We start from the raw sequence: 22,583 nt of genomic DNA, 5'->3' as shown, positions 1-22,583 counted from the left end.
TGCCCTGAAGTTTTGCCATGCCTACATCCAAGCCACAGAATCACCTGAACATGTCTTAACAAAGCTCCTCCACCTGCTCATTCATGTTCCTGAAGTGAGTCATGAGTCCTCTTGTTTTGGACCAAGATAACCATCGTTTTAATTATCTGTTTCCATAAAGGAGTCTGATTATCTCTCTCAGATAACTTACAGCAAGGCAACAGCTCTATCCGACAGAGTTAAATTGAGCTATAACAATACGGATTCCTGTTTCATTTTTCCTTAAATTCTTTGGATGGGAATATCGTATTCTGTTCTGATCCTTAAAAAGCAGAGGCAGAGACTTTTCTGCCAGAAAGCTGGAGGGGCAGGGGGCTGTCTCGCCATCTGATTATCTCTCTCGGATAACTTACAGCAAGGCAACAGCTCTATCTGACAGAGAAATCAAGCTGTAACAATACAGATTCCTATTTCATTTTTCCTTAAATTCTCTGGATGGGAATATCGTATTCGGTTCTAATCCTTAAAAAGCAGAGGCAGAGACTTTTCTGCCGGAAAGCTGGAGGGGCAGGGGGCTGTCTTGCCAACGGTGCAAGGACTGTTGCGTTTCCTAGGTATCGGGAGGGGAGAGGACAGACCCTGCTTGGCCCCCGCTGTTAACCCCCCTCGGTTTTACCCACGGGGGCTGTGAGTATTTACCGGAGGAAGAGGAAAAAATAATAAAAAAATAAAGAAAAAGAGAGAACCCCCCAAACTGGTGGGTGACGGCCGGAGAAAACGAGCCCCAACCGTGGGCCGCGCACCCTCGGGGGTCCGCGGGTTCGAGGCTGCCCTAGGACGAAGAAGAGGCTTGTGGTGGGGGGGAGCGGGATCCCGCCCGCCCCCGGCCGCTTTGCGGGCGGCGGGACTTCCCGGAACGGCGGGGGGGGGGAGGTGCTGACACGTGGCCGTGGCTCGGCGAAGGGGAGGGAACCGGCGGCCGCCGCGATGTGAAGCCGGAGGAGGCGGAAGGCGGCCGCCCGTATGGCCGCGGGTGGCGAGAATGTGCCGGTGTGCAGCGCCGAGCACGGGCCACGGGCCGCGCAGCACGACGGTATGAGGAAGGATGGCGGTGGGGACCCGTACTGGTCCAGGTAAGGCTGGACAACCTCTCCGGGACCCCCCCCTCCCCGCAGGCTCGGGCAAGCTCAGCCGCAGATATCGTCCCCCCCTAAACTCCTCCACGTCCTGATGCTGCTCCTGGAAAAGATACAGGACGCGGGGGGGGGGGGGGTCGGGAAGCCTGAAGCGGTTTCGGGAGGTGCTGGGTGCTCCCCGCCGGGATGCCGCCGGTCCGAGAGCCTCCTCTCTCCGGCCCCGGTGCTGTCCTCCGGGGGGGACCCACCGGCCCGGGCAGTCCCCGCTGTGTCACTCCGGCAGAGACGGGAGAGGAAAGGGGGAAGATAGGGAATTCCTGTGAGATACTAGGGGGGGGGGAAGTGTATCGAGCTTATTTCTGGCCTGTAGTCAGGTATTTAAACACGCTGTTGAAACCACTGTGAGGTTCTTAGCGACGTGTTCCTCAGGGATGTTTGTACTGGCGGTAGTAATTAATTAAGATAAAGTCTGGAATAGTAACCGGGCGGCAGCTAGACGGCACGAACTGTTCTTCAAGTTAACTAATTAAAATACTTAAAGATACTATTAAGCCCAAACTGACTGCTTTTAACAGGAGGGACGTAAGCAAACGCAGGGTGCTCTTGTGTTTGGAGCAAAAGCTACGGACCGAGGACCGAGCTGGGATGCCTGGGGTGGCTCTGCTCCCCTCTGCCACCCTGGGAAAGTCACCCAGCACCCCGACCTCAGGATCCGCCGCTTCTCCCATCTGAGGCAGGGTGAGATGACGATGCAGAAGTGCCATGGGGCAGCCAGAAGGGATGGTCGGAAGCTTTTCCAAACCGGGAGCCCCTGGACTTCACCGCGTTGCCCCCATGCTTTTGAAATTTGGTTCGGTTTAACGCTGCCACGAAGAGGAACTCGGGCCGGGTAGGAGACCGGAGGGGCAACCGTTGGCACAGGTGACATCGGTGCCAATGCACAGGAACGGGTGGCCAAGGGGAAAAATTGCCCCTTCCAGCAGCAATTAGCTGCTGGATAAGTCGAGGTTTATCATCCATCGCTTCCTGCAGTGGCAGCAGGCCAACAGCCGGCTTTAAACTGCCATCCCGAGGGAGACTTTTCCTGCAGTCAGAGACCTAGCAGTCTAATCAAACCCACGCTCATCTCGGGAGTAAGGGGGTAGGTCTCAAAAGCAGACCTTTGGCACTAGGGTTGCTTAAAATGTTAAGATTCTTTTCCCCCAAAAGCAGTTAGGAAAATTCCTTCTCTCTGTCTCCCCCTTTATAACTTTTCACTGAGGCTGTGTGAAATGGGAGTGGTAGGAGGGGAAGATCCTCAGGCCAAAGTTTCATGAAACAGTTTCCATTTAGATGTTTATCCTCTAGAAAAAAAATCAATACATTGGGCCAGAGCAAACCCTCCAGTTTCCCAAATCTCTTTTGAAAAATGCAAACCATCGATAACACTTTCCAAAACAAAAGAGGTGATTTATTTATCAAGACATAACGTATTTTGAAAGCGACTCTGACCACCTTAAGTGCTGCTAGTAATTGAAAGAATCCGGTTAATAAAAGCAGCAGGCTAACCATAACCCCAATCAGATCGTTATCTATATCGCAGCAATTCACGCAAGCAGAGATCACCTCCCTGTTGTCTGGCGTAGACACGCACGCATGGTCGCAGCCCTTGTTTGGGGAGGCTTTATGGAGGCTTTATGGTCTAACGTAAACAGGGCAGGCGGAGGGTGGGAATGGGAAGGGGGGAGCGGAAAGGGGGAGCGATCCGCCAGATCAGGCGAGCAGGTTAGTCGAGTTGTATAAAATACCTCATTGGATGGTTTCAAATCAATTTGGTGGACACTTTTCGAAGAGCATATGCAAATAAATAGCTCTCGACGTTTCCAAGTAATGAGTAATTGCCATGGAGGCAAGGTTTTATCAAGTGGGGGAAGTGACATGGGTTCTCCTTTCATGCTCCAACAAAAGACATGCCAGGCAGCCTTCCAGGATCTGTCTGCACCGTCAGTGCAAGGAGAGATAAACAGTTATCTTGGCAGGTTTATTTTTCCATCTTTGTTCTTGCTGCTTTTTCTTTTGTCCTCCCTTTTTTCAGCTGGCTTTTCCTTCCTCTTCCACTGTTCTTGCCCTACGTTTTATCCTGCCTCTCTGGCTGCCTTTCCCAAACTTTCCTGCAGGTTTCCAATGGCTACATTATCACACATCTCCTCTTCCTCTTCCAAGAGCAACGCTTGGGGATTTCTGTCTGGGGCTTGAAAAAGCCCTCGCATTTATGTAGCACGCCTGGACAATTAGATAGCACTTTTTAATGGAGATCTGAACATGCCAAAGCAGGACTCTTCAGGCAGTAGGTGTGTTTTAGCATCCATCTCTTGTTTAGCTGGGGGAAGACCGAAGCGCTGAGAAGAGAAATCTATTGCTGAAGGTTGCACACAAAGCCATGGGCAGATCCAGCCGTAGACATGGAGATCACATTTTGGATGGTGCCTCCTGTAGAGAAATACAACGTGGAAAAGTCAGCGTGTTCTGGGAAGCAAATGACTCCTGAAACCACTCTGCATCTCCCAGCCTCTGGCTACATCTGAAGACAAGGGATTATTACAGCAGTTTCTTTAAGCTCCAGAGATAAAAGGAGTTGTACCACCAGCCACAAGCTGGTCTCCAGTCGCCTGACTGTGCTCTTTGCTCGGAGCCAACAGTCACGGTTTTTTTCTGAGTTCTGTGCCCTGATCTTTTATCAACACAGTGTCACAGCGCTAGCTGCATATTTTGTTTTGGTGGTTGGGGATTTTTTTATTGAACAAGTTCCTCACCCTGGTTTTAATCATGCCTTGCTGAGAACTTATTTCACGTGGAAAATGTAAGCAAGACATGCGTTTCATTCCTGGCTGAAGCGTTTCATTCCTGGCTGATCCATGTATGCCCTTAGATCAGTGTGCAAAGCACACGTATGCTTCATTATTACATTTTCCCACTGCCTCCACCTGGCCTTAACAACTATTTCCAGCTCATACGAGCTGCTGAAATCTAATTTCATCTTTGCTTTTGCCGAAAGCAAGAAATGAAGAGAGGGAATAAACCCAGAGCCGCGCTTGCTGAACACCACTTTGTTGCCATCTGCGGCTCTGCGGAGGGAGTTTGTGCACAGGAGGCTGACAGGAAACCAGCAGCTTTCCCAGGAAAAAAAGCCCTGTGTCCTCTGTGCTGCTCTCGCTGTTAGCTGGTGGATTTGGAAAAAAAAAAACAAAACAACCCTTCTCTAAACCCCAAAGCTACTTTTGACAGCGACAAATCATTAGCTTGGAGCTGGTCTGCAGCATGACAAAATCAACTCGAGGAGCGGCGGAAAAAAAACCCCAAACCTCTCTCTTGACAAGCGTGTTAGATTTTCAAGGGAAGGAGAAATTGTTGTCGAGAAAAACAAAGAGAGAGAAGCGAGCGGACTGTCAAACCGGGTTAAAAATAACTACCTGGGTATTATCTCCTTGCACAGGAGTGTCTGCACGACCGCTGTGTTTGCGCCATGTCAGTCAGGCCGTGGTTGAGTTGGAGATTACTGTAAATTAAAGCCATAGGCAGGTAGGCTGGAAAAGAGGTTTTCGAAGGGGGATGTCCCCATGGGGCTGGGAATGGGTGACAAGGAGGGAAACGTCCCCAGGCTCCTTCGTGGCAGGTGACCGGGCGCAATGTGGACCACAGGGACCGGCTGCCGGTGCTGGGGACGTTCCCCTGGGAGGTGGCCCCATGCTGGGGCTGCTGGGTGCCCTTGGTTTGGAACTGGTGGCCCGCCAGCATGGCTGGGAGGTGGGTACCACCACGGGGGCTCATCCCCGTCCTGCTTGGGGGTTCTTGCAGGGACGGGTGAGTGGCCGCGGCTGGGATGAGTGAGTGGGCTGGGGGCACTGGAGGTGGCTCGAGCTGATGTACCCTCCGTGTATCTCCCACAGAGCTGGTTTTAGTCTCTTTTTACAGAAGAGAACTGAGGTAGAGATGCCCTGGGGGTGGGCAGGATGCCCCGTCACTGGTACCTGCGCCCACCTTGGCCGTGGTGCAGCTCCGATGCAGATCAGGAGCTGCAGCTCCCAGTTCTTCTCCCACTTCCAATTCCAGTTATGGAAAACACCCACAAACCTCAGAGATGGCTTCTGGCCAAGAGCTGTTGCTGGGACAGACTGTTCGTAGTCCTGCTGTCTAACACAGCTCTCTTACCACCTGAAAATACCTGATGGTCCAGACTCGTGCCTTGAAGGGGGTACTAAACTGTAATCTAATTGATAGCCTGAACTCCAGCAAGTCCATTTTAACAGTGACCCGCAGTGTCTGCAAACAGACAGACCTGCATACTGGGGGGAAGGAGGGAGGCAAGTCAAGAGAAATAAAGTTGAATAAATATTTGCTCTGTGGCATCTACTGGAGAAATTCCTCCAGCAGGAAAACACACTGCAAATAAAGATACCCTATGCTGCTGGCTCTCCTTCCACTGCGGGGTGGCTTGGCTTGGTTTTTGCCCCTTTGGGGCTCGCAGGCATCCTTGAAAATCAATCTTAACCACCGTGCCCTAGGCGGGGGACCCATTCGGTTGGTGGGAGCTGGGTCCCAGGGGAATCACTGGATGCTTGGAAGCAAAGCTGTGACCACCCAGCGCCCGGGGCTGCATTTGGAGGAGGAGAACCGAGGGACATCAGGCAGGGCTGCTCAAATATAGGGCTGCTGCCGTGCAAAAAGCAACCCAGGAAGAGTCGTTAGGGCTCGAGCTAATTATAGTCTGTCTGGGTGGTGGTTGGAGGTTTATGAAATAGGAAGTGTTTTCTAGCTGCATGGCTGCTTTGCTCTGTAAGGAGGGTCTCGGTGACATGCAAAAGGGGATGCACCTGCAGTGCCTGTTTCTTCTAAGCAAAAAGGCATGACAGGTCAGGAGAGCACAGGCTGGGCAGCGAGGAGCTGCCGCCGTCACGTGGCACCCAATTAAGTCAATTAGGTGGCTCCAGACGAGCTCCAGCAACTCACGTGCCGATGGTTTGGAGGTGGCTGCCCGTCTCACGGAGCAGAACCGGCACAGGGCTGCGGGGAGATGCTCGGTCTGTCCGCGTGGCCGGTGAGACGGGCATGGTGGCACTGATGGCACCAACGGCTGTGACTTCCTTAGGTTTAGATGTGCTTTACTCCGACTCAGTTTGGTTATTTCCAGCACAGATTATCTCTACCTCCCTCATCGGGGAAGCCATTAGATTTAATTTGTTAACACTGGTAAAGCTCCGCTTCTCGGTTGGCTGGTGTTACCTACAAAAGCTATTGTTTGATTTGTCATTATTCCTTAGTTTTTGAAAAAGAGTTTTAGTTTTTCCCCTTTGTACTAGTCGAGGTTTCTTCTGTAACCTTTGCTGTTGTTGTTTTGCACTGAGCAGAACATTGACTCATCGGCAGCCTCTGTGATAACTATAATTAGGAGAAAATGCATTTACAAAGCTCTTTCCTCTGATGCAAGCACATGATTGTCCTTGCAGAGAAATAATTCTTGCCATGCTTCCAGGTGGGTGTGGGCAGCTAGTGATTACATTTGACACTCATATTATTTGAGTGGATTTTCCTAGCTGGATATGCTACCTACGGAGCAAGTGGTAGTCTGAAGCCATCTTTATACTACCCACTTGTTTTGAGCATAAGTCTCTACTGATGCATTTAAACATACAGGAAAAGAATATGAATGCATAGAATGGAGTAGTAATCAAAAAGAGCATTGAGATGGTGTCATATACCCAGGGACTTATTTAGTGCTTTTGAAAAAGAATAAAAGTCAAGAAAAAAATATTCACTGAAGCTTTGTCAAAACATCAGCTGGGGAAGAGGCTTGTCGGGAGAACATCTCTGCTTGGCGATCCCTTCCCGCTGCTGTACCTGAGCTGTGCTTTGAATGGTGTCTTGCTTTTGCAGGGAGCAACGTGACCCTTTGTGCCCTGCTCCCAGCCAGGTCGGACTTGGCGCCTGGATGACCCAGCACCGCTGGCCTGGCTACGTCTTCCCCACCACCCCCAAATCCCCTTGCGTGCCCCCAGCGCAGGGGCTGGGGGCTCGGGTGACTCTGCCTGCCTCATCGGGGCGAGAAAAAAGGCTGGGAGCTCACAGCATCCCCTCCTGCCCCTCTGCCCTGACGCCAGAGCTGCTCTGCAGCCTGCTCATTGCTTTTTTGGGTTCGATCCATTAGCACCAAACTCTGCTCCCCCTGCCCGCACCTTCCTTGGACACCAGCATTGCCGCGCGTGGGTTTTGCTTTTCCTAGGTGCAAACGCTTGCTGGAGGGAACAGACCTTGGCAATATTAGAAAGGGAAGTGGAGTAAAGACCAGTTGAGCTGCACAGGTCTTTTTCTCTCCATCTTACACCTTGCAAGACCAAGGAAGAACCGTCGATCTAATATCCCATTAAAATGCTGCTGTGCTCATCAGAATAACCGCTGGGAGAAGAGGCAGAGCTCAGCCCGGCTCCAGACAGTGAGAAAGCTCATAAATGTCTCCCTTCGCTTCAGGGGGAAAAGCACAATTTAGAAAACTATCTTGGTGGCTAAATAATAGGAAATACCTACGCACATCGTAGGCTGCTGCGTTTTACTTCGTCACCTCAATTGTTGCAGGTTCAATAGCTCAAATTAATCAGTGCCGTGCCGCTGTAGATAACAGGAGAGATTACAGCCCCGGACTGGCAACAGCCCATTTCTGCGGTTGCAGGAGCACTGGTTAGGCAGGCACGGGTCGGTCGCTTATACCTCCAAGCATCTGATCTCGGATTGTCTTGAGACACCCTTTGGAGGGCTCTCCGTAACATTTTCCATCGACGCTTACCCCCCACCTGCCCTCTGCCTCCTGGGAGGGATTTGTACCCCAAATCCCTGCCCGTATCGTCCCGCTGGGGTTGGTCTGATCTGGACACGCGGGCTCTGAGAGCTTTTGGTGTTGCTGTGCTTTGCTGTAGCGAGCTGAAGGCGGTGGAGTGGCTGCTGCCGGAGCTGGCTGGGGCAGGTGATTAAAAAAACAAATCACCTTTGGTTTTGCAGCAAATTAAGATAGGATTGCTGCATATCTTCCTCTCGTTGTAAGACCAGGAGGGGCTCTGAGGGCGTTTATCAACCAGTGCAAATGGCTGAGGCAGGTCAACCCTTGGTTACTTATTCCTCCAGCAAAGATACGTGAGGTTTTCTAGTTCCTGTGTTATTTTGTATGTTTGTACGTGTGCACAGTAAAGACGGTTCCAACCTTCAAAGCACCAACTGAAACACCTCCAGTTCCTCCTGCCAGAGGTTGGCACTGAGCTGCTTATCTGCCTTGTTGGGAAACAGCAATAAATGCACCTCCAGCGGGCATGGCTGCCCGGTGTGTTTTACTTTTCATTGTTCCTTTGCCTCCGTCTGTGACGGGCCATTTGACACATTTATAAATGGGTTTGTGCTGTGTGGGATTAACCTACATTTATCATAATCCAATACAGAGAAATAAATGCTCATTTCAATACAAAAAGTGACCCAGGTTGTTTCCCACGCAGAAGGAGGGTATGTTTAGTAGGGTGGAAAGCACAGAGGTTAATGCCCTGGTACAGTGAATTCCCCAGTCATCTCTGGAGCAGAGAGAGTCTGTTTGCTCAGTGCTTTGTGCTCTGGCCTCTGGGCATAAAAATAACCAAATACAAATAACACAAATAGTGGGTGTTCTTACTAAGCTTTTAGCTCCGTAAGTCACAGACAAAGGGGGACCCAGACTAATGTTAGCGGGGCTGCGGGAAGGCAGAGGAGTTTACCTACACCTGGGGCCTGAAGTTTGCAGCAAAACGTGGGTCTCTGCTCCAGAAGCACGTTGCTGACTTGGAGCAGAGAAAATTGCCTTCCTATTGATTTCCAGCCTGTATCTTCTGCAGGAGCACTTTTCATGTACCAAAAAATATGTTCTGTTAATGTGTTATTACTAATATTACCTTAAACTTCTTATCAGGCCAAGGTGGATTATCTTGCTCCTCTCTCTGGGCTATTCAGCCCAGTCTTTTCTCTCACTAGAGAATTCCTCCACCGCCCTTCTATTTAGGAAGGGTAACACACATGCCACCTCCCTTGGGGAATAGGTAGGAATACCAAATAACAAATGTTTGCTACCAAGACGGTGTGTCTCATGCAAATGCTTCCAACCTCATGCACTGACCTTTCCTTTGTTATCCTTATCTTTTAAAGAGAACAGTTTCTAAAGCTTTTATTTGGGGAAAAAAGCAAACAACCCAGGTTTCCCCCCACCTTTCCCTCCATCCACAGTCAGCGATGCCCGAGCAGCCCGTTCCACCTTGCAGCCTATGGACAGACGTTATTTTGCTGCTGGGGTCAACCGGTGTTCGGGATGAAAGTTAGCATCATTCATAAAAGTCACCAGACGCCATACGCTCCGTGTCAGAAGCACTGTGCCACAGGGGGATTGTGCTGAGCTTTATTGTATCGAGGCAGACTCAGCTTGCAAGCAAAGTCCTCGCCGTGCATGGATCTACCAGGCAGACCATTCCATCTGCCCTCTCCCCATCTCCTTCTCCATCCTTGCAGGCCCGAGTCCCGCGTCTGGAAGGTGATGTTGCTGCTGGGGACGTGCCTGCTGTACTGCGCCCGTGTCACCGTGCCCATCTGCGCCGTCGCCCTCAGCACCCGCTTCGAATGGGACAAGAAGCAGTCGGGCATAGTGCTCAGCAGCTTCTTCTGGGGCTACTGCTTGACACAGATTATCGGAGGACATATCAGTGATCAGTACTGGCAATTATTCTTATGTTTTCCTCTGCTCGGGCTTTTTTAATGGCACTTAGCTTGGTTTTGATCTCTCAGTTCCAGTCTTGACAGTGGCTGTGCCAAGTTTCACCCTGGGACAGAGATAGGGTGGAAGAGGGAAGCGTGTCCATGGGGAGAAGTTTTATGGGGCACTGCAGGTTGCTCTGAAAGCGGTTGAAGTCTCTCCATCAGCCTCACTCAGGGTCTATAGCTCTGATTCAGAAAGGACATGTGTAGTTTTGACTGTCCGATTAGATTCCTGGGTCTTGAAATTGCTGCTGGGCTTATAGGGCAGTATGCACAGAAGGACTTTGCACAGGCAAAATCCCCGGCAAACACAGGGAGTGTCTACATGATCATTACTGCCTTGACAGTTCCTGCAGAGCAGCTGCCAGCAGAGACCTACAGTCATGGATGCTTAGACCAACATAGGGGTTTTTTACCTGGAAACAGTGAAGAGCACTTTTATACCAGCATAATTTTTCTGATGGAGGTTGGTTTTAGCGCTGGTTCAGTAACTGGAATAAAAAAAGCAAACCCACAAGCTTACACGTTAAGCTGATGAAAGGAATAGTGGGTGTAAAGCAAACTTTATTTTAGAAAAGTGATAAATGCTGATGCTCATGCATAGTTCATAGCTGCTGCTCACTGGGAGTGTTATTTGTTCATTAACAAACAGCTTAATCCCAGCAGTGCCAGACAGCCATTTGGAAGGGTTTCTAGCTGCAATCACTAACCACAAGAAGAAAATATTTCCTTTTTGCAAGGAATACAGCTTTTTTCTATTTGATCTGCATAGTCAATCTTAATTTTCAGTTCAGGACCTCCAGTTTTTCCACCCTATATTCTCACGCAATCTTTTCACAAGCAAGCCCCCATCACGGTTTCCATCATGTTTGGGAAAACCAAGTGTCTCCATTTTATCGTATCAATTAAAAAACAACTTCCCCAGGTAGCTGTAAGGAAAGATCTGAGTAATTACCTGCTCAAGTTCCTTTCCCCAGCCACCCTATTCTTAGCGAGGAGGGCTTTCCTATGAAATCTTTTGTGAGGAACACATGCCTGGAAGGAGAACATTATCCATGCAGCGCACTATGCTATTTAATTATGTTCCTTAATAGTTTGCAAGCAAACGCCTGCAAAAACCCAAATGTTAACAGGCAGAGCTGATGCAAAAGAGCAGATGGAAGAGGAAACACAGTGCCTGGTTAAGAAAAACAGAACGGTGACAGCAGCTTGGGCTTCCCCTCCGTCAGAGGCTTGAGTGCATCAGCACGATGGTGCCTCTGGGGCCGGGGCGTGCTGGAGGTGGACGGGCAGCACTGGTGGCCAGTGTCCCGGTGAGAGCAATGCTGGTGGCCAGCTGCTCGCTGCCGGCTCCCGGGGAGCAGGAGGTGGGAAGGGAGGAGGTCAGAGCTACTCCCCAGAGGGCTAAAGACTTTTGTAAGGTTTAGAAAACCTCAAAGAACAGGTTTGACTGAAAGGTTGCTCTTAAAAACAGGCTCAACTGGGAAAAGCGCTTGAGTCTTGACTGGGGGACTTTGCCCTTTTGCCCTCCCCTTGTTTTCGATAACGTGTTTTCTATCTTCCAGAATAGGAGGTGAGAAAGTCCTTCTCCTCTCGGCATCAGCCTGGGGGTTCCTCACGGTCCTCACCCCGCTGCTCACCCACATCACTTCTGCCCATCTTGTTTTTATGACCTCCTCCAGGTTCCTCATGGGGTTGCTACAAGGTGAGACCCCTGTCCTGAGCACGTGTCTGTGTGTCTGTCTGCCCAGGGGCTTCCTTGCAGGGGAGCTCGTGTGTGGTAAATTCAGATGCAAGGCATGCGGTTTGCAGCGCATGGACCCTTCTCTTGCGTGTTCGAGCAATCCTCTGCCTCAAAACTGCCTCCGCATCCAGAACTTCCACGGGAAAAAAAAAAAAAAGTGACATTTCTAGAGAAAGTCGCTGACAAATCATTCCCCTGTAGAAATCTCTCTGTCAGACATGGGCTGCTTGCCTTCTGAAATCATCACTGTTCCTGTTTGATTTTCCACATTTTAAAACTCCTTCAAAGGACTTGGGGAAAATTGGTCCTTGCCAAAACTTTTCCATAATTTGGGATGATTTTCTTTCCCTCTTGCTGTGCTGCAGCACTGTTGAACCGTTGGCATAAGTGCATTGGCACTGATGGATTTACAGTCGCAGCGGTGATGATGAAACAGGGGATTACGGAGAAGGCAGAAACAAAGCTTTCATGGTGATGGAGTCACTTATTTTATTTTATATCCCTGTTTGGAATTCACCAAAGGTTTTGTTGCTTTGTCTCGGTGTTCAACTCCTGCTGGATCTTTTAAATTTGCTTTTGATTTGCTCACGAGGGCACAGGAGCCTGACTGATCCCTGCCTTGCTCCCGTTGCTCACAGGGGTGTATTTCCCATCCCTGGCCAGCCTGCTGTCCCAGAAGGTCCGGGAGAACGAGCGAGCCTTCACCTACAGCACAGTGGGGACCGGCTCGCAGTGTGGGTAAGTTCAAAAGGCTTTGAGCAGCGAGTGACAGTCTCCGGACATCATACGTGATGAAATGCCATTAAATAGTTGGAGGCAAAACTCGCAGCCCAAAGTACGTGTGGATTCCTGGGTCCTTGAGGATACCGGCTGCAGCTGAGGAAGCCTCAGGCAGTTGCTGTCGTGCACGTCAAGGATTTATGTTTTTTTTTTTCTTTCTTTTCAAGCCAGACTTCGAAGAGTGTTTGCAACTTTTAATTACGATGGGAAACAGCCTGCTCCAGCAGGAAGAGCAGGGGTCAGCCCGAGACTGGTCACCTGTCCTCTCTGATAGATGGGGATAATATAACTTCCCCATCTCTGCTAATCTCCATGAGAATTTCCTTTCTAAATGGAAGGGTTGCTTAAAAGCCAAATAGAAATATTACTGTGTTTAATCACTTAGTTTCCCAGTGTATTCATTTCTTTTGCTGGTCTATACATTCCCTGAGATACTTTCTGCACACCGGCAGCCTCGACGAGCATGTTTCAGTGCAGGGCAGGCGAGCGTGAGGTCCCTTAGTGGTTTCTCTACTGATGGGTTTTTTAAGCGCATTTAGTGACACGCAGCATCCGCCCCAGGGAGCATCTCCCGTTGATGCGTGCAGCCCAAACGCTCTTAGCCAGACCTGTGAATCCGAGTGGGGTTTCCCTTGCAGGACGCTGGTGATCGGCGGTGCGGGGTCTCTTCTCCTGGACTGGTACGGCTGGGAGAGCGTTTTCTATTTCTCCGGTTTGCTCACTTTGCTCTGGGTTTACTGCACCTGCAAGTACCTCCTGAATGAGAAAGGTAAGTCCAGCCGCCTGCATCCCTCGGGCTGCCAGCACTCCTGAGGCTGCGGGACCCGAGCGGTGCCTCTCCGCTATTTTCTACAATTCCTCTGTGTTTCTAAGACTGTGCCTGGTTTTACACAAAGACCTTTTGTTCAGATGTCTTCTATAACACATGCTGTGTCTCACCCAAGATGCTAAACCCAGAAACAAGGTTTTGAGCTCTTGCATTGCTGATTTCCTATTTCAAGTCCCACACTGGATTATATTGCTGTCGAGAGCCTGATCTGACTCCTCAGTACTCTTAAGCACCAGTGAAAACACCAAACAGAGCATGATCTTCAAAGTGGATTAAGCTAAAGCAGGGCAAGATACTTATTACAAACTAAGAACATCTACACATAGAGCTTTTAAAAACCAGTTAATCCGGAATATCTCTTCCCAAATAACTGTCTGGGTGTAATTCCACACATGGGGAAACCATTAGACCTGGCTACAGCATTATTAGTGCGAGCGTGGCATGTAGAAGCCCAGCTCATCAGGAGGCAGGTGTGTGCCTGGTGCTACACAAAATCCAAACCTGGTCTTTGCCCAAGAGATTTTTGTTTAAATATAACAAGAGATATAACAAATGGGGGAAGGTGGCTGGATGGGGAAGTGTGTGGATGCAGTGGAAAAATTTTGGTCAACATAACAAGGTGTTTTCATGAGCGTTCAATGGTGGTGTAGCCAAAAGACAAGGGTTAGAAGGAGATTAAAAGTAGTTGTATAGTGGGCTCCCAGGGCTCCCTCCAGCTGCACAGAAAATTACTGATCAAAGCTGTCCTTTGTATGTTTTCTTCCTTGCAGAACTCATCATCCCCATAGACTATTTAATGAGAAGCCTCTCGATATCCAAGCAGACCAAAGTTCCCTGGAAGCAGCTGTTTAAGAAGGCGCCGATATGGTAGGCAGCTGTGGTGGCCTCGAGCACTGGCAGGGCTGGGAGAGCACCCTGCTTCCAAGGGCTTTTTGTCCTCTCTGTGCTTATTTCTTCTATGTGTTTGCCGACTTATTTATTGGGAAATATTACCAGGTTTTCTAATCCCTTCTGTATAAAGAACTAAAAAGGTAAGCTTGACTAATGGCAGTTTATGTTCTGTCCAGAGAAATGTCAGGCTTGAATGTTACTGGCAAATCTTTCTCCTTCACAGGCTATTCCCTGGATGAGTTGTGTGCTCCTCCAGAGTGATGTTCTCCACTGGTCTTGTTAGAAATGCTGCTTGTGAAGGGCTCCTAAGAAGTGCTGCTCAGAGGCACTGGGTGGCACAGGCTGTGTTCTCATTGCTGGCAAAACATCTTTTTAATAGCCATAGGATATTTTAATAGCCATAGAATATTTTAATAGCCATAGGAACAGCCATAGGATACTGCATTTGGTAGTGAAGCTCATCCAAGCATGTTCCCAAGTGCCGTTTAAAGACGAGGAGGAGGGCGATGGGGCTGCGGGGCAGCAAGCCCATTCCTGCCTTGAATAACCATGGAGCATCTGCTGATAACAAATCCCTAGAAAACCCTAAACAACACCTTTTGGAGCGGGAGAGCTCTTGCAGCGCTCGAAGGGACTGGTGGGAAATGCACTCGCACAATTACCGCTGCAATTAACCTCGCCTGAACACAGGGCTGACGTCAGGCGCCCGCCCGGGCGCTGTGCGGTGAGGGCAGCGAAGGAATGAGCAGTGCTGCAAGGTGGCAAGCCAAAAAGGAGTAGTTATCTGTGAAAAAAATCTCAGGAATTGTAGCATTGTGAGGGATTTATTTATAGACCAGGAACTGAAATACCGGCTTGCTCGAGTGCCCGTTTCCCACCCCGTGTGACATGTCACTCCTGATTATTTCCTCTCCGCTGTGTATTTTCAGGGCTGTCATCATCGCTCAGCTTTCTACGGCCAGCACGTTTTTCACTCTCCTCTCCTGGCTGCCAACGTTCTTTAAGGAAACTTTCCCCGAGTCAAAGGTAAGTTGGCTCTGAGACACAGGCATTGCCGGTCCCCGTGCAAACAAGGTTGTGCTGGGTACCTGCTGTAACGGGTTGGTTAGGGAGGAAGATGATGGCAGAGGGATCTGGTGAGAGCAGGCTGGGAGGCAAGAGGAGGTGGGAGGTTTCCCTGTGGGGTTAGGAGCCGTTACCCCCCTGCACATATATTTGGAGATGCAAGCATCCTCCCTCCAGGTAGGCAGAGGCTGGTTTCTAGTTGCTTGTTTAGGGATACTGAAGTGAGGCAGAGCTGGGGAACCTTCCAGGCAGGAAAGAGGGGCTTATATTTGGTTTTCAGACTGCTTTTCTTCTGAGGAAAGGATGGTTTTCAAACGGCACAGAGCTCATGACATTATGCTGTTGCAAATGACCACTGTTCACTCCTGGGTTTTCACGGGGTTTTTAACTGTACTGACATTGTCTAGCTCAGACCTGCCAGCGAAAATGATAATTACCATTAATGATGTGTACTTCAAAAATACTGTCAAAGCCACCCTCTCCTCAGTACAAATGGTGTTCCCATTTTTCAGAAACCTAGGCAATACTCATCTGGGCTGAGAGCTGGTATTTTGATCTTGTTCTCAGAAACTCAGACAATCTTTTCCACGATGGCTCTGTTAGGTTTTTATAATTTCCAGAGCTGCTTACAAATGCCTTTTCATATGGCATGTGTAAGGCGCTTTATGGCATACTCGATATTTATATTAAAATCATGTATTAAACCAGCAAACATATTGTTGTGACAAGATCTGTGCACCTCGAGTAATGTGCTTGTGCAGCAGTAATTTACCATCTGTTAAGCATTATATCATGGTGCCCTTATGTAAGATGCTCTATATAGCGTTCCTGCATCTGATAATCACTTTATACATCTCAATAAAAGGGGGCTTGAGGATGCTTGATTTTAAAGGACGGACGATAATCCTTAATGTGGGAAACCTGTGGCACCTACTGGTCAAAGTCCCTTTCTGCAGGTGAGCTGCCTTCACCGCTGCCGAAGCAGCAGCCTGCAGCCCACCTGGATGGATGGATGGATGGATGGATGGATGGATGGAGGTGATGGAGGGTTTTGGCTGACGCTGCTCAGGGCGATGGGCTGTAGGGATGGACAAAGGTGTTTCGGTGTATTGGGATTGACTTGCTGAGCAAGCCCAGCTGGTGTTAACAGACACCAGAGAGATCACCCCACAAGCCCTCGGGGGTAACATTTTCAAAAGCGACCAAGACCCAAAGTTTCAAAGCCACTGAAAGATGCTAATGGACCCTGGTACGATTTCCAGGAGCAGCTGAAACAGGATTATTCAAAACCAAGATTATTTGACCCTCCCACGCATCCTGAAGCCAGGCGAGGAAGGGAGGGATGCCTCCACGGGGTGACGGGCTCGGACCAAAGGGGGAGATGCGGGGGACGACGGATGGATGGATCAGTAGGTTCAACCAGCTGAGATGAAGCCCAGCCCAACCCGCACTGGATTTCAGCTCCTCGTGGGATCTGGGCACCAAAACGCCTCTGAGCAGCTGTAATCCAGATGACCAGTAATCATCTGTGATTACAACTGTAGCAAGCTCGCTTAATTGAAAATAGGCCGAAGTATGTTGCTACCCATAATGTTACCTAATCCTGGCATTAGAAAATCCAGCTATGTTCCCTCAGCTTCACAGTAACGCTGCTAATGAGGTTGAAGCTGATGTCGGAAATTTTGCCGGCAGCTTTACTGATGACCCACAGGGCAGAGTAAAATCTACAGCTTGCTTTCCAGGGCTCTGTGGCTCTCTGCCACATCACCTTGCTGAACAGTAAACATTGCCACGTTTAATCCCTCTTTCCCAGAGCAGACAGAGCTTTCTGCCTCTCCCCTGGATGCCAGGTCACCGGAGCAGAAGGAAAGACAACAAACCTACGAATGCTACAGCCCCATGATGTGCCTGCCACCTTACAGACTTTGGAGTGATGCAGGGTGTAGCTGGGAGCTTGCTGGGCACAGGGGGTAGAGATCCTGCAAGAAGTCCTGATCGCTTCATTTTTTTTTTTCTTTTCTACAGCTATCACAGACTATCAAATAAAATATTTGCAAACAAACTCAGCTCTGACAGCAAACCTCTCTTGATTTTTGCTCCCTTTCAGGGTTGGGTGTTTAATGTAGTCCCCTGGCTGGTTGCAATTCCTACAAGCTTGTTCAGTGGATTTCTGTCTGATCATTTAATCAACCAGGGTAAGAGCTCTTTTGGCTTTTCCTCAGCTCTTATTTTATGTGATGGGGAAGGAGGACCTGGGTGGGAGGAGGTGGGTTTGTTGGTAGGGAGAAGACCCAGCAAATAGACAACCTGAGGTTCTGATATTAAAGCAGAATAAACACTCCAGGGTCCAAATCCCATCCATGTGTTTGGATGTCAGTTTGATCTCAGTCGCAATATCCACGTGGAGATGAAATCTGGCCATCTGAAATCCTCTTACCATGTGGTCTCCTGGCTGGAGAACAAGGGAACCTGGTGAGCTGTGCTTAACTGCAACTCTCCCTTTCTCTTCCAGGGTACAAAACCATCACCATTCGTAAATTCATGCAGGTAAGAGAGCTGAAGCCATGGGAGAGACACCTGAGTTACCTGCTGACCTCTGCTTACATGGCAGATTAGACCTCTTATGGAGCTTGGTTCATGGTTATAGGCAGAAAGAGGAAAGGTTTTCTAGCTTTGCAGATCGATTGGTGGTCAGTGCGTATGGGAAATGAAATCCAGCGGAAAGCCCTGACGGAGGAACAGAGCGTGGACCAACGGTAACGTTGAGCACAGAGATTTGTGAGTGCTCCGGAGAGGTTTTCTTTCACAGGCAAAGGCCAACCATACGCTGTCTTTCTAAATGACCCCTTAGATACTGAGGAAATAGCAATACAAGGATGAACAGAAATAGAAGTGCTGGGTGAGAGCACAGCGTATCCTCTGCTCCGCAGCACCACATCCCTCCGGACAGATCTCTGACACAGAAAGGCAGGACACTGGGGAAAAAAAAGGCTTGAGAAGCAGCTGGTGCACACAAGCCCTTGCCATCGTAAAAGGGAACAGTTTGTCCATGAAAGGAGTTGCATTCTTCCTTAAAGAAAATGTGCTGTGCTATTTAATTTTCCCTTTCTTCCAGGTCATTGGCTCCGGCGTTTCAAGCGTTTTTGCTTTGTGCCTGGGCCAGACCTCCAGTTTTTGCAAAGCGATAGTGTTTGCCTCTGCCTCTGTTGGACTTCAGACCTTTAACCACAGGTAACGAGAGTGATAACGACAGTAGCTGTGGCCCTTAGCTCTTACCCCATGCTTGGCATTCCGGGGTCTCCGAGGAGGCTGCCTCCGTCGTGACTGTCAGAACAAGAACTGACGCTTGTCTGAGCATCGTGTGTTGGTGCCTGTGAGACCCGTGGAGTTTAATGCCCACTGCATTGGAAATGATCCGGCAAACTTCTAGCGTGGGGAAGGGCTTGGACCAGCAGGTGTTAGGGAGATGAAGCAGGAGGAGAATTGCATTTTGGCCCCTCTGACCACTTTGAGTTGAATCCTTTTCCTCCTGGTATTCTCCTGTGCTGCTTCACTCTCAGCCTCTTTCCTCCTTTCTCCTGCCAGTGCCATTTATTGTCTAGGAGCCCTTCCTTTTGTTTGGCAAACTAAACTCTGTGTAAATGATGAAAAAGCAATCGCGCTCCATTAAAACTGCCATTTTCGCCTCTCTGTTTCTCACTAGTGGCATTTCAGTAAACGTACAGGATCTGGCCCCCTCGTGTGCCGGCTTACTGTTCGGTAAGGATTCTGGTGGGGTTTTTGTTGTGCTGGAAAGTGGTGTGTACGGGAGGGGACACGGTCATCAGCATTAAAGTTTGAGCAGGAGCATTTCTGTGCAATGTCTACTCCGTATTTGCAACCTCAGCTTCCTTCTGTGATATATGTGCCGTTGCCAGGGGCAGGTAACTGCACCAACACGCCTTTCAATTTGCCAAATGCTTACCTGCACCGCGGGCTGGGGATGAGGATGAGTGTGGGTTGTCCCAGCCATGAGCAAGGGGTTTTGCTGAGCTGGGGGTCGGGCGGGAGCCCGGCTGAAGCCGCTCATGTCTGCGGGTTTTGAATATGCAATTTCCTGCTTTTCTTTACAGGTGTTGGGAATACAGGTGGAGCCCTCCTAGGTAAGGTATCCTCCTGCAGCTCATCCTTTCCTGGGAATCCTCTCCTCGCAGGTGGGCAGGATCCCGCATTTCTTTGCATTTCTTTCTCTTCTTTCCTGCCCCAGGTGTCATCTGCGTGTACTTGGCTGGCTACCTGATTGAAACGACTGGCTCCTGGATTTCTGTTTTCAATCTGGTGGCTGCTGTTAACAGCATTGGCCTCTGTGCATTCCTCATGTTTGGAGAGGCCCAGAGGGTGGACACAGACTCTGCATATGTGGACCTCTAGAGAGGAGTCCAGCAAGCAGCCAAAGGACAGGAGAGTGTCACGTCTATGTGTCATTGTCGCACAAGTGCCAAAGAACATTTTTTTTTTTTTAGGTGTTTAACAGGAAAAAAATATACTGAGACCAAGTATATAATGGGTCTGGGTGAAACCCATGGGAGAGAAGAAATTTAGAGTTCATTTTTTGCTCAGGGCATAGCTGATGGCCAGCAGAGCCGTCCAACTCAATATCTCCAGTGAGGATACGGCCCATGAGACCAGTTTGTCCCAATCCGTGTCCAGTGGACAAATATCCATGTGGCCAAAGCAGCTTACCCGGCTTGTCCCGAAGGCTGCTGCGGTTTGCATGCTCTGCCCTGGAGGGTGCCGGGCTCTTGGGCTGCCACTCAACACGTGTCTTCTGAACGACATGAAAGGAATAATCCAAACAAATGTACCTCTGACCTTAACCCTCCCTCGCGTGCCTTCATTTTGCAATCTGCTCGACAGGTACGAGCCAGGTGTACAGGAGAACGGGTTGTGAGATGAAGTCAAGGCTTCCCTTCAGGGGAAATCTTCTGGCTGGATGTCTACTGTGGACGCAGGGGCACGAGGTTGCATCAAGACTGCCTTCCCCGCGCTTGAGCTGAGCCGGGAATGCTGCAGAGCAGACCGCTAAAACCAGCTGAGCCCACCTTTGCTCATGGCTCCCTCCTTTCCGAGTCATTTTACTCCAGCCCTGAGCCACGGCAGACCACCTCCGACATGAGAGCAAAGCTGCGATCACCTGTGGTCAGGCTTAGCTGGGCTGACCTCGCGGTGGAGGTGCAGCCACGGAATCCCCCGGGAGCTGTTTTGCCATATGCTGTGAATGTATAGGAAGAACAGGTCGTGTTCTGTGCTATGGATCTATACTCCCAAATGCTTTCTGCTTGATCAGATGTGTCCTCCACGTGCTCTCGAAGGGGTGCGGGAGACTTCCCAAAGAGCCTGCAACGGGCAGGTTTTGTTTCTACATTAAGCGTAAAGAAAATTTCTCCATTGGGGATCCACAGTACTGGATGTAGATCCCTGTGGTTCCCCGTGTCAGAGGGAAATGCTCGGCTGTACACGGCTCTGAGCCTGAATGTCTTAAGTTATTTATAAATATTTTTAAATTTAAGTACCAAATTCTATATTTTATGTACTTGAGGCCTGATTCTGCATGCTTATTTTGAGCGGTACTCCCACCAAACCCCACAGTATTTCTGGAAGGGAAGGATTTACCAGCCTCCAGTTTCTGGTTTTGTAGGATCTATTTTAAATGTGACATTTCATATTAAAGCAATTCATTGCTTTTCCTCCCACCCTTTGCTTGCAGCCTGAAAGGATCTCTTTGATTTCTCTCATGCTTACCAGAAAACTTCACTTGAGACTTGGGAGCAGATTTCCCAAGGGACCTCGCTGTGCAGGAAAGCTGTAGGTTCAGATTCATCGTCCTTAAAAAAAATAATTATCCCCTGCTTCTCCTTTTGTTTTAGCCGAATTTCTTCTTGGAAGATATATGTTGGAGCCATGTTAAGTTTCTGAATAGCTGGGTTTATAGTGAAAATACTGATAGCCTTTTAATTGCACAGTCACTAACGGGTGCCACCAACCTAAGCTGAGCTACTTTTTGGGGATATTAAGAGATAAAGATGCAACTGCCTGATGTCTTCGCAAGAGAATATAGGATCAGTGTGGCCTGACTGGAGGCCAGAGAGATAAGAAAGTATTTTTTTCTCTTTCTGTGCTTTTTTTCTCTAAAAGGCTGGTTGCTACCATGGGTACAACCCTGTATCTGGGGTGCTGCAGTGCTGCAGAGCCAGGACACACGAGCACTGCTGGGAAGCTTCTCAAAATCAGGTGGTAAAATGGGGAGGGCACACAGAGCAAACGCAAACCAGGCTTGCCAAAGACGCCCGAGGCCGTGCAGACATCTCTGCCAGCCTTGTCCCTCGTCCAGTCTGAGCAGATTGTTTGCACGGCCTTTTCTATAGCGACATAAGAAAAAAAGGTGGGTTTTGGTTTGGGTTTTTTGACGTCTTCCCTGGGTGTTCAGTGTTGCGGGTCAGGAGCACAAGGAGTGAATTCTGGTTCTCTTTGCTGGATGCACCATTTCACGTGGAAATGTTGATGAGTTTGAATCACTTGCATTTGAATCAGGCAGCTTGGCCACCCCTTGGCTCTGCAAGCTGGGAAATTTGGAACTAAGAATTTCAAAGGAAAGTCAATGTTGCTGGCTGTGCCTTCTGTGTAAATCCAGTTAACACTTTGGTGGGCTGTCCAGTTTATCTGTCTCTGTAAACTGGTTAATAAGTTAAATATTTGAAATACACTTGAGGCTTAGGTTTCATTATGTTCGTACCTCTTTGGCGAAGTATTGAAACCATTTTACATAGCTGTACTGTTATTTGTTTAAGCAACCTTGCCAAAGCTTGCTGTCTGAGAGTTTTTGTTACGGAAGGACCTAAAAAAAATAAAGGCAGCGAATCATTTGCACACTGTCTGATTTTCCGTTGAATGCAGAGGTGCTAATTTGTGTGATCAGTAAGGGACAGATAGAGCTCAACTGTATTTAATGTGATTAACTCCTTAGGGCTGGTGAGAGAGGATGGGGAGGCTGTGCTGGGAGAATAGCGCTACAGGCTTGGGGAAGAGTGGCTGGAAAGCTGCCCGGCAGAGAAAGACCTGGGGGTGCTGGTTGACAGCCGGCTGAATATGAGCCAGCAGTGTGCCCAGGTGGCCAAGAAGGCCAATCGCATCCTGGCCTGTATCAGGAACAGCGTGGCCAGCAGGAACAGGGAGGTGGTTGTTCCCCTGTACTCGGCACTGGTGAGGCCGCACCTCGAGTACTGTGTTCAGTTTTGGGCCCCTCACTACAGGAAAGACATTGAGCTGCTTGAGCGTGTCCAGAGAAGGGCAACCAAGTTGGTGAGGGGCCTTGAGCACAAGTCTTATGAGGAGC

The 22,583-nt window shown here is 49.3% G+C and overlaps 1 protein-coding gene across 4 annotated transcripts; it reads left to right on the top strand.

Moving 5' to 3' along the window:
* Nucleotides 1–947: 947 nt before the first annotated feature.
* Nucleotides 948–22,117, top strand: SLC17A9 (solute carrier family 17 member 9). Of its 4 annotated transcripts, XM_052785747.1 has the most exons (14): nucleotides 948–1,112; nucleotides 1,702–1,848; nucleotides 9,660–9,857; nucleotides 11,468–11,607; nucleotides 12,285–12,384; nucleotides 13,065–13,195; nucleotides 14,026–14,122; nucleotides 15,076–15,172; nucleotides 17,319–17,406; nucleotides 17,724–17,758; nucleotides 18,327–18,442; nucleotides 18,915–18,970; nucleotides 19,324–19,353; nucleotides 19,458–22,117. In XM_052785747.1, exons 1-14 carry the CDS (start codon nucleotides 1,003–1,005, stop codon nucleotides 19,619–19,621), a joined length of 1,509 nt encoding a protein of 502 aa, XP_052641707.1. In that variant the 5' UTR covers nucleotides 948–1,002; the 3' UTR covers nucleotides 19,622–22,117. The 4 variants fall into 4 exon arrangements, with proteins under 4 accessions (XP_052641707.1, XP_052641674.1, XP_052641696.1 ...); XM_052785714.1 differs by lacking the exon at nucleotides 1,702–1,848; XM_052785725.1 differs by lacking the exons at nucleotides 948–1,112; nucleotides 1,702–1,848 and adding an exon at nucleotides 4,462–4,673.
* The last annotated feature ends 466 nt before the right edge of the window (nucleotides 22,118–22,583 follow it).

This window comes from Harpia harpyja, chromosome 1 (genome assembly GCF_026419915.1).
Source record: "Harpia harpyja isolate bHarHar1 chromosome 1, bHarHar1 primary haplotype, whole genome shotgun sequence".
Taxonomy (NCBI): domain Eukaryota; kingdom Metazoa; phylum Chordata; class Aves; order Accipitriformes; family Accipitridae; genus Harpia; species Harpia harpyja.
Note: the sequence above shows the minus strand (reverse complement) of the source record. Positions and strands in the feature narration are given on the sequence as shown.